Source organism: Mizuhopecten yessoensis, unplaced genomic scaffold (genome assembly GCF_002113885.1).
Source record: "Mizuhopecten yessoensis strain PY_sf001 unplaced genomic scaffold, ASM211388v2 scaffold8745, whole genome shotgun sequence".
NCBI lineage: Eukaryota > Metazoa > Mollusca > Bivalvia > Pectinida > Pectinidae > Mizuhopecten > Mizuhopecten yessoensis.
The window spans coordinates 2007011-2018571 of record NW_018407700.1 but is presented as its reverse complement, the minus strand read 5'-3'; the positions used below and the strand labels follow the sequence as shown (position 1 = coordinate 2018571).

Sequence of the window (11561 nt, the reverse complement as noted above, 5' to 3'; positions counted from 1 at the left end):
TCATCCTATTCTTTTTCGGGTGATTTACTTTGTTATTCCAATCTAATGAAAAGGTAATAGTGAAATGTGTTTTGAATTTTGACTGATTTTGTCCGATTATTGAATGATTTGCCTGAAAAGCTGTTATATAAAATTCGTCCTGAGCATCAATTAGCGAGTTTACTCAAATTTTGGTATTTGTTGCAATACCTTTTATTTCCCATCCACAAGTGTTAGCTTTTATTATGTACATGTGATATGACGTGTCGGTTTCATTGTGGAAAAGTGTACGGCTATATTAAACGTTTTAATTGGCTCCTGTCAGCCATCGTATACACTCCACACGTGGACTATAACACGTACATGGAGTATAGAGTCTGCGCGGTCATAGCTGCGTATCAGCAAATCCAGAGCCGCCAGTTAGAGTACAACAGCGGGATATAGTGGGATTGCACTACTCTACTGAAGTTAGATAGGACTGACAGTAAGTGATATTTACAATAATATTCTAATTAACATGTTTACTACTCCAGCATATAAACTGAGCGCCTGGCCAATGTTAGACTAACAGATTCCGTTATGTTATTCCTCACTTTACTAACATTTAAACATTTTCTTAGATACAATTTTTTTAAAACAAAGATTATTTTCCCATTTATCTATTGCCGTGTGCACAAAAATAACGAATGTATGACATAATCACCGGTATCTATATATGTCGAGGAGCCGAGTGTAAATGTTCGTGGAATTTTCTACTTCCTCTTGAAAAACCATGCATGTTTGCCCGACAACTTTCGCCTTTATACAAAAGACTTCATCTCAAAGGGTTTTGGAAAGTATATGGAAGATGTTTGCATTTTTAACGGCCAATCTGCAATTTTAAGCCATATAAGTATTGAAGGCAATAGGGGTGTTTAGACCTACTGGGGTAAGCATCGCGTAAACAGTAGGCCCTATTGCGCTTTTCATCAGTCTACATTTATTGTGCATGGCCCATTTTTACTTTAAAGCAAGCAGTTTTATAAGAGTTGCATATGCTGCTATGCTAGTCTGCTCAACACTATTTAGTCATTTTGTCAGCAAATGTCATATTCTAAAAAAAAAAATCAATATTTGTTACGGGTGATTTTTCGTTTACTCACTATTTAGTGAAGTTTCACAAAGCAACACTAGAGTGTTATAAATGTATAAATACATGCAGTATATAAATGTACATTGTAAAGAAAATTAGAATTAAAAAACATATTCCAAACCTTAAAGAAACCTCTAAATTTATGATCCAAATTGAAGCAAACATGTGAGATTTTCTGAGGAAAATGTACCATCGCGCTGTTAACAGGATGGTCAAGATGAACCATACAGAGTTGTCGTACCTTATTAAGGCTATTGGGTAGACAATCTCTCTCGGAACACTTAGTGGTACCCTCAATGCCAATCTGTAAATGCCATGCCATTACATTACGTAATGTAATTAAAATATAAACTTATCGTCTTACATCGAACACAGTCATGTCTTCCATCGGTTAAATGGACTATAATGGTAAATGTCACTGTTAAAAATATCATTAAAAGTGCCATTTTTAGAAAATATGCCACAAAACTTGCACTTTCTCTAATAATATAGATATTGATTACTTTCATCAAATCTTAACGTGGGATTTTTTTTTGCATTTTTTTTAACCTTAACGTTAAGCGGCGCATGGTTTGGTCAGTAAACACTTTGTCCACTTCCGGTGCTTCCCCGTGTCTGAAAGCTTTCTTGGAAATTGAGGCCACATACGATCTACAAAAACTAATGACGTATTTACAACACTTCATCAGTCTGCTTTGTTGTAAAGCGTCATTATAATCTGGCGTCAAATATAACGCTACAAATACTTGCACTTTTTTGATGAAGCAATATATGCTTCAAGTTACTTTTTTTTAAATGTAATAAGTTGAAAATGTAATGGTTTTCCCGTTGAAATAACATATATATCACTCGTATGGATATACATTGCAGTATTCCCCTTTAGATCTACAAAATAAGTCTAATACAAGTGAATAGTCTAACAGGAAAAATTAACAAATGTGTATCAATATACAAGACTACAAAAATGAAATGGCGTTGACATTTAAACGTACAGTTAAAAATGTACATGTCCGTGCTTTGGATAATTATTGAGTGGCAATAGTGCAACAAGTGAGGTTATTATATGACTGGTGCTAATCCCCAGCCCTGATTGGAGGAGCGACGTCACGTGACGAGTCTATAAATATGTTACAGACCTCGTTCTATAAATAGAAAAGTGTTACAGACCTCGACCTATATATAGAAACGTGTTACAGACCGCTACTAAAAACAGTCCGTGGTAATTTCCCAGATAGTCTTTAAATCTGTTACCATTCACACTACTGAATTCAACTACAGTTCAAATTATTGTTCAAATAATATTTACTTGAAATTAAATATCACATGAATTGAATCTGAAATTCATTTTTTGTGTATGTTATTTTGTATTTGAAGTCCTTCACTCTGTGATTCCAAAATGGTCCATGCCATCCATGTGTTTATGACATGAAAAAGTATTAATCTTATTGTAAAATGTTATATAATAGTATACAATTATGGACTTCAGTTTCGGTCTATCCCTGATTTACGAACCTGGTCTGAACAATATTCACCTCGGCCTTCGGCCTCTGTGAATATTGTTCAGACCAGGTCCGTAAATCAGGGATAGACCTCACCTGAAGACCATAATTGTATAATATTAAGCGTGAACAAAATATTCTGACTGATAAAGTTAATGTCATTAACGAAAATAATCCAAGAATAAATTTAAGTATGCAGGATCCATTCCCTCAGTTGGCATCTGGCAGGTAGTGACTTTGATACTGTCCAGCAACTTTTGCTGCATTTTCTTGTTGAGATATAGTTTTTGTAAGCATCCCACGGGCTATATCGTCTGACTTCAACAATTCTTCTTTATGTAAAACTTGACAATAGTATGACGTCGAGGTCATAATTCTTCTTTATTTTATGACTGGTGCTATTACCCAGCCCTTACCATGTGACGAGTCTGTAAATTTGTAACAGACTTCGTTCTATGATTAGAAAAGTGTTACAGACCTCGACCTATAAATAGAAAAGTGTTACAGACCTCGACCTATAAATAGAAAAGTGTTACAGACCTCGACCTATAAATAGAAAAGTGTTACAAACCTCGACCTATAAATAGAAAAGTGTTACAGACCTCGACCTATAAATAGAAAAGTGTTACAGACCTCGACCTATAAATAGAAAAGTGTTACAAACCTCGACCTATAAATAGAAAAGTGTTACAGACCTCGACCTATAAATAGAAAAGTGTTACAGACCTCGACCTATAAATAGAAAAGTGTTACAAACCTCGACCTATAAATAGAAAAGTGTAACAGACCTCGACCTATAAATAGAAAAGTGTTACAAACCTCGACCTATAAATAGAAAAGTGTTACAAACCTCGACCTATAAATAGAAAAGTGTAACAGACCTCGACCTATAAATAGTAAAGTGTTACGGACCGCTACTATAAAGTAATTTCCCAGCCAATTTGCAAATCTGTTAAAAAATCACACTACTGAATTCGACTATAAATTATGACCTATGTGATGCAATTGACGAATTGAATCTGAATTGTGTATGTTATTTTGTATTTGAAGCCCTTCGCTCTGTGATTTAATGGTCCATGCCATTCATGTGTTTATAACATGAAAACGATCAATCTCATTGTAAAATGTCATATAATAAAACAGTTGTGGACTTAAGTTTCGGTCTCCTGATGTATGGTCCTGGTCTGAACAATATTCACTGAGACCAATGTGAATATTGTTCAGACCAGATTCATAAATCAGGGATAGACCTCACCTGAAGTTCATAATTGTATGATGTAACAAGGATTATTTTTGGCATACTCTCCAAAACGTGTTTTTTTTTGTGTCAAAATGAAAATATATGATAGTATGATACCTTCACTGATTTGATTTTATATACACACTTTTACATTGTGCAGGTTTTAACGTCACGCTTTTAGAATGATGAAGTCAACGTCGCTGTATGATAATAGGTCACTCAACGTCCAAACTCTTTCGGGTCTAGCCCTTCATCAGGGATTCAAAGGTCCTCACCCTTCTGTCACACCCAGATTCGAACATGAAAGGGCACACACAAACACACGGAAGGGCACACACAACAGGAAGTTTTCTCCATTGTTTTCGTAACGACGTTCATTAAAACAATGAAGAAAGCTTCCTGTTTGTGTGTTCACTGTTATCGTGGAAACAATGAAGAACATTTCCTGTTTGTGTTAGCACTGCCATCATGGAGACAATGAAACACCCTTCCTGTTTAAGGGTGCGCTGTCATCATGGAAACAATGTAGAATACTCCCTGTTTGAGTGTTCACTTCCGGTATTCAAATATGGTTGTGACATAAGGGTGTTGTGTACCATTCAAGCACGAATGGCTAAGCACGAAAGCTTGAACAAAGAGTGACTGATGATATTTAGGAACTTTAGTTGTGATAAACATTTACGTCACACAACTTTACTTACAAGTGTGTTAAAATTAAATTGCAAGAGTGAATAGCAGGATATTTGATATAGAAGCAAGACGAAACACTCATTTCAACAATTTAATAAACAAAAAATGAAAAGTATTGCCCCTACAAGCCACTTTTGATAGTGTAATGGTAGACTAGAGTCTACTTTTATATCAGGGCTGCCGATCGACCCTTGACATGTATTAAAAAATTTATATTTGCCACTTTTTCGATGCAGAAATAGGCTCATACAACCCCTTCTCTTTGATCAGGTATGTTATTTAGTTGAGGTGAATATTTGGTTTTATTATATGCATGAAAAATTCTCGCAATCACATTGGTCGGATCAGATACACGTGACCAGTCCTCAAAAACTCATGTAGACTGGTTATCCGGTGAATATCGATTTCTAAATATAACCTATATGGAAATTCCCCGGAACCTGTCGTAGCGCATGCGCAGTAAGACCGGAACGCGATCTGTCAGACGACAATTGAAGATGGCTGCTGGCGAACGTTTCTCCTCCGTTAGGAAAATTACCAAAACTATTCCTAGGATAAAGATGCTGTTAACGTAAAAAAAAAGGCTATTGAACACGCAGTGCATGTCCTCCATGCTTATCTTAAGAAAAATAATCTAGACGATGCCTTCGAAAGCTACAATGATGTACTGTTGTATTCAAACCTGGCTAAATTTTACACGGTGGCTCGAGTACAAAAATCAAAACCTTTAGTTTAGTTTAGTTTATTTTATTGTTGAAGCATATAATAAAACAGTTATAGGCTTTTGTGCTGGTAAATATGATGTGATATGAACCTGAAAGAGTGATATTGACCTCGGCTTCGCCTCAGTTAATATCACTCTTTCAGGCTCATATCACATCATATTCACCAGCACAAAAGTCCATAATTGTATAATATAAACCTTGTTAAAAGGGTATTAACAGAGATGAAGTTGTATAGGCAAACAAGAAATAATGCTGCTTTTATCATGTATGAATATGCAACGCGTAAAAAAATGTGAGAAAAATGCTGCATCTGGCAGAGAGCAATGGGACGAAGCGTAATCATGTAGAGATTGCGATCCTAATGTTTCTAAAACTACTAACACGGAGACATTATCACAAATCATCGACCTCCATGTGATTATGATCTAATCAGTGAGGATCTAGGAAAATATTGTGCATCCAGGTGTAATGTTTTATTGTGACTCTTAATTATGGGGTTATAGCCCTTTATTGAAAAATGCTTCCCGGACAACTCCTCCAAAACTACGGGGCCAATTTCAACGAAAGTTTTCAAATATGATAACTACTGTTCTATTTGCCAGCCCTTTTCATGTATTTATGGCCTTTAGTTGAAAAAACCTTATCCTGACAACTTCTCCTTAACTATTTGGTCGATTTCAACGAAAGTTTACAGATTTGGTAACTGCTCCTGACGTTGTGCATCAAAGTAGTATTTTTTTTTCAATTCAAGTAATTTTTAAAGGAGTAATGACCCTTTGTTGAAAATCCCTTTGTAAAGTACATAAAATGTCTTTCCCTCGCCACAGGACAGTTCCCGTGTTGTGTAAGGTATGTAACAATGTATTTTCCTCGTCACAAGACATTTCCCGTGTTGTGTAAGGTATGTAACAATGTCTTTTCCTCGTCACAGCACAGTTCCCGTTCTCGCCACAGGACAGTTTCCATGTTGTGTAAGGTATATAAACCCTGTCTTTCCCTCGTCACAGGACAGTTCCCGTGGTTGTGTAAGGTATATAAACAATGTCTTTCCCTCATCACAGGACAGTTCCCATGTTGTGTAAGGTATCTAAACCCTGTCTTTTTTCTCGTCACTGGACATTTACCATGTTGTGTAAGGTTTCTAAAACCTGTCTTTTCCTCGCCACAGGATAGTTCCCGTGATGTGTAAGGTATCTGATCCTTGTCTTTTCCTCGTCACAGCACAGTTCCCGTGTTGTGTAAGGTATCTAAACCCTGTCTTTCCCTCGTCACAGGACAGTCCTTGTGTTGTATAATGTATGTAACAATGCCTTTTCCTCGTCACAGGACAGTTCCCGTGTTGTGTAAGGTATCTAAACCCTGCCTTTGACTCGTCACAGGACAGTTCCCGTGTTGTGTAAGGTATATAAACAATGTCTTTCCCTCGTCACAGGACAGTTCCCATGTTGTGTAAGGTATCTAAACCCTGTCTTTCCCTCGTCACAGGACAGTCCCCGTGTTGTGTAAGGTATGTAGCAATGTCTTTCCCTTATCACAGGACAGTTCCCTTGTTGTGTAAGGTATGTAGCAATGTCTTTCCCTTGTCACCGGACAGTTTCCGTGTTATGTTCGTTATCTTAACCCTTCTTTCCCTCGCCCCAGGACAGTTTCCGTGTTTTGTAAGGTATGTAAGAATGTCTTTCCCTTGTCACCGGACAGTTTCCGTGTTATGTTAGTTATCTTAACCCTTCTTTCCCTCGCCCCAGGACAGTTTCCGTGTTGTGGAAGGTATGTAACAATGCCTTTTCCTCGTCCCAGGACAGTTCCCGTGGTTTGCAGGGCATGTAACAATGTCTTTCCTTGTCACCGGACAGTTTCCGTGTTGAGTAAGGCATGTAACAATGTCTTTCCTTGTCACCGGACAGTTTCCGTGTTGCGTAAGGGCTGTAACAATGTCTTTCCTTGTCACAGGACATTTCCCATGTTGTGTAAAGTATCTAAACCCTGTCTTTTTTCTCGTCACTGGACATTTACCATGTTGTGTAAGGTATCTAAGCCCTGTCTTTTCCTCGCCACAGGATAGTTTCCATGTTGTGTAAGGTTTCTAAAACCTGTCTTTTCCTCGCCACAGGATAGTTTCCATGTTGTGTAAGGTTTCTAAAACCTGTCTTTTCCTCGCCACAGGATAGTTCCCGTGTTGTGTAAGCCATTTAACAATGTCTTTCCTTGTCACCGGACAGTTTCCGTGTTATGTTAGTTATCTTAACCCTTCTTTCCCTCGCCCCAGGACAGTTTCCGTGGTGTGTAAGGTATGTAACTATGTCTTTTCCTCGTCATAGGACAGTTTCCGTGTTGTGGAAGGTATGTAACAATGTCTTTCCCTTGTCACGGGACATTTCCCGTGTTGTGTAAGGTATGTAACAATGTCTTTTCCTCGTCACAGGACAGTTCCCGTGTTGTGTAAGGTATGTAACAATGTATTTCCCTCGTCACAGGACAGTTCCCGTGTTGTGTAAGGTATGTAACAATGTCTTTCCCTCGTCACAGGACAGTTACCGTGCTTTGTGAGGTATTAAACAATGTCTTTCCCTCGTCACAGGGTAGTTCCCGAACATGGATCCAATAACGGAACAACCTGCGAACATTATAGTTACCAATCAACCAACGAAGTCCAATGAGTTGGTGGTCACGGGTCCCGTTGGACAAAGAGTATGGTCCTCGGGACTGTTTGAATGCTTTGATGACATCGTCCTGGGTAAGTTATCTCAGAAACATCTCGGTCTGTAAATAACCAGAATCATCTTTTGTTATGAGCAATCTGTTTTTTTATATACCTATTTAATAGAAACATTCATAGGTTATTCGAGTTTTAAAGGCACTGTGTTTCATTTTCGTTAAGACATAGAACATCACTCACGAGGAAATAACTAAAAAATGTGTGCATGTCGGATAAAAAAGAAGTGTCCAAGACTTTGTTACAGATTTTGGCAGTGGTGCGGAGATCCTCAACGGATCCCTATTTACAACGATATACACGTAGATGTACGGAGCAAGTGGAGACAATTTATAATAGTGAATACTCTATTCCATGTTAAAGTTACAAATAAAATAATAGTATCTTATATTAGAAAATATTATATAACTCGTTTCTTCTACCTCTGCAGCCGTCCTCACTTGCTTCTTCATGCCATGTATGGAGTGTTACGTGGCCAATCGGATGGGAGAGTGCTTCATCATGCCTTATTGTGTTTGTGGAGGAACCCTTGCCATGCGAACCAAGCTCAGAATCATGGGAGGCATACATGTACGTAGCAGGGATAAATATGCGAATGCTTCGCCCCCTTCGGGCGACACGTTCAAGTCTAAATCATTTCCCTCTTCTCTCTAAAAAGGAGTTACATATATTACAGCGAAAACGCCGAGCACCAAACTTAACGTGAACATGACGTCATTGAGAAACTAATGTAATGGCAATGAAGTGGCTTGACGCTGGTGTCGTATGTGTGTTACATAAATAGTCCAAATATTTGTAGCCAACCATCAGCAGTTGTCCGTCGTCCGTCCGTACTTTTTCTATTCTTGTTATCCTATTTCTCAAGAAGAACTGAATCGGATCCTGCTTGTGCGTGTTTCATTTTGAGACTGATGTGAAAAATGAGATTGCCGACAGACAGTATTTTGAGAGTTTTAGTTTGTTATCGCTATTTCTGAAGAAATACGTGACAGATTTTCCTCAAATTTCATGTAATCGTTCCCCTTGGTCATAGTTGTGGCGTATATCTTTTATTTTAATCCTTCAAAAATGTTCATAACTGTTGTCGCTCTTTCTCTTATTCCATATGCAGATTCCCGTTGGTCCCTAGTTATATAAATTATGTGTCATTTTGAAACTGATCCGAAAAACCAATATTGCTGCCAACCAGTCAGTTCAGAAATATCAATATTTCCCAAGAAGAACAAGCAAATTCGTGGATTTTATCTCCCTTGCTAGCAGGAAATATTGCAGGTTAACATCATTGAGGTTAGGTTTAAACATGTGAGTATCATGCTGTTGAGACATAATGTATAGCTTGAAACTCATAGAAGAAAAAAAACTTATGCATAAGTTAGACTTTTTATTGAACATGTAGACATTACGGTGTAAATTAATCGTTTAATCCATCAGAATTTACTAACCTCATTAATTATCCGTAAATATGCACAAATCACATCGGTTGGCAACTCAGCATGTGGATACGGAATTTGGTTGAAATATCTGCACAATATCTACAGCAGTTATCACACGAAAACCAAAGAGTGCCCAAGTTGGGTGGAAAGACAAAGGAACACAAACATTGTTATCAAGTTTGAAGGAATTTGGCTAATATTTGCTAGAGTTATTAAGCGGTTGTCAAACTTGGCTGAGCCCTTAATGCGTTGAACCCTGTTAACAAGTTTGAAGACAATCGGATAATATTTGCGAAAGTTAATGAACGGAAACGGCAGATAATGACGTTTTTCGTAATTCAAGGGGCCATAACTCCGCCAAATAAAGTCCGCTGAACGTGGTCATCGATCTTGGCCGAGCCCTTAAGGCATTTAACTCTTTTACAAAGTTTGTTGCAGTTATTCCTCCTCCTCACAGAGAAACCGTTGGTGTAATTATAACCGTCAGAGTTACCACAACCGTTGGTGTAATTATAACCGTCAGAGTTACCACAACCATTGGGGTAATTATAACCGTCAGAGTTAACACAACCGTTGATGTAATTTTAACCGTCAGAGTTACCACAACCATTGGTTTAATTATAACCGTCGGAGTTACCACAACCGTTGGTGTAATTAGAACCATCAGAGTTACCACAACCGTTGGAGTAATTATAACCGTCAGAGTTACCACAACCATTTGTTTAATTATAACCATCATAGTTACCACAACCGTTGGTATAATTATAACCGTCACAGTTACCGCAACCGTTGGTGTAATTATAACCATCAGATTTACCACAACCGTTGGTATAATTATAACCGTCACAGTTACCGCAACCGTTGGTGTAATTATAACCATCAGATTTACCACAACCGTTGGTATAATTATAACCGTCACAGTTACCGCAACCGTTGGTGTAATTATAACCATCAGATTTACCACAACCGTTGGTATAATTATAACCGTCACAGTTACCGCAACCGTTGGTGTAATTATAACCATCAGTTACCAAAACCGTTGATGTATTTATAACCGTCAGAGTTACCACAACCGGTGGTGTAATTATAACCATCAGAGTTACCCCAACCGTTGGTGTAATTATAACCGTCATCGTTACCACAACCATTGGTGTAATTATAACCATAAGAGTTACCACAACCATTGGTGTAATTATACCCATCAGAGTTACCACAACCGTTGGTATAATTATAACCGTCACAGTTACCGCAACCGTTGGTGTAATTATAACCATCAGTTACCAAAACCGTTGATGTATTTATAACCGTCAGAGTTACCACAACCGGTGGTGTAATTATAACCATCAGAGTTACCTCAACCATTGGTGTAATTATAACCATCAGAGTTGCCACAACCATTGGTGTAATTATAACCGTCAGTTACCACAACCATTCGTGTAATTATAACCATCAGAGTTACCACAACTATTGGTGTAATTATAACCGTCAGAGTTACCACAACCGTTGATGTAATTTTAACCGTCAGAGTTACCACAACCGTTGATGTAATTATAACCGTCAGTTACCACAACCGTTGATGTAATTATAACCGTCAGAGTTACCACAACCATTGGTGTAATTATAACCGTCAGAGTTACCACAACCATTGATGTAATTTTAACCGTTAACCAAATACAGTTGCAAGCGTTAAAAATCACAGTATGTCGCTGTCAATGATACAGCAAGTGATTCGTGTACGTTGTCTGACTCTTATACAATGTATGTGACTGTCCTGAAACTGATACATTGTATATCCCGGTTTACATTGTGTGTCTGTTTGTATAGAAACTGATACATTTTATATCTCGGTTTACATTGTGTTTATAACCGTCAGTTACCACAACCATTGGTGTAATTATAACCGTCAGAGTACCACAACCATTGGTGTAATTATAACCAGCAGAGTTACCACAACCATTGGTGTAATTTTAACCATCAGAGTTACCACAACCGTTGGTGTAATTATAACCATCAGTTACCACAACCGTTGATGTAAGTATAACCGTCAGAGTTACCACAACCGTTGGTGTATTTATAACCGTCAGAGTTACCACAACCATTGGTGTAATTATAACCGTCAGTTACCACAACCATTGGTGTAATTATAACCA

General features: G+C 37.8%; 1 protein-coding gene across 1 annotated transcript in view; it reads left to right on the top strand.

Moving 5' to 3' along the window:
• Nucleotides 1-289: 289 nt before the first annotated feature.
• LOC110456383 (cornifelin homolog B-like) overlaps nucleotides 290-11561 on the top strand; it is a 13778-nt gene continuing 2506 nt past the window's right edge. The window contains exons 1-3 of the mRNA XM_021507082.1: nucleotides 290-463; nucleotides 7844-7999; nucleotides 8409-8548. Of these exons, the coding sequence (XP_021362757.1) occupies nucleotides 7858-7999; nucleotides 8409-8548 (282 nt within the window). The 5' untranslated portion in view covers nucleotides 290-463; nucleotides 7844-7857. The remainder of the gene's footprint in view (nucleotides 464-7843; nucleotides 8000-8408; nucleotides 8549-11561) is intronic.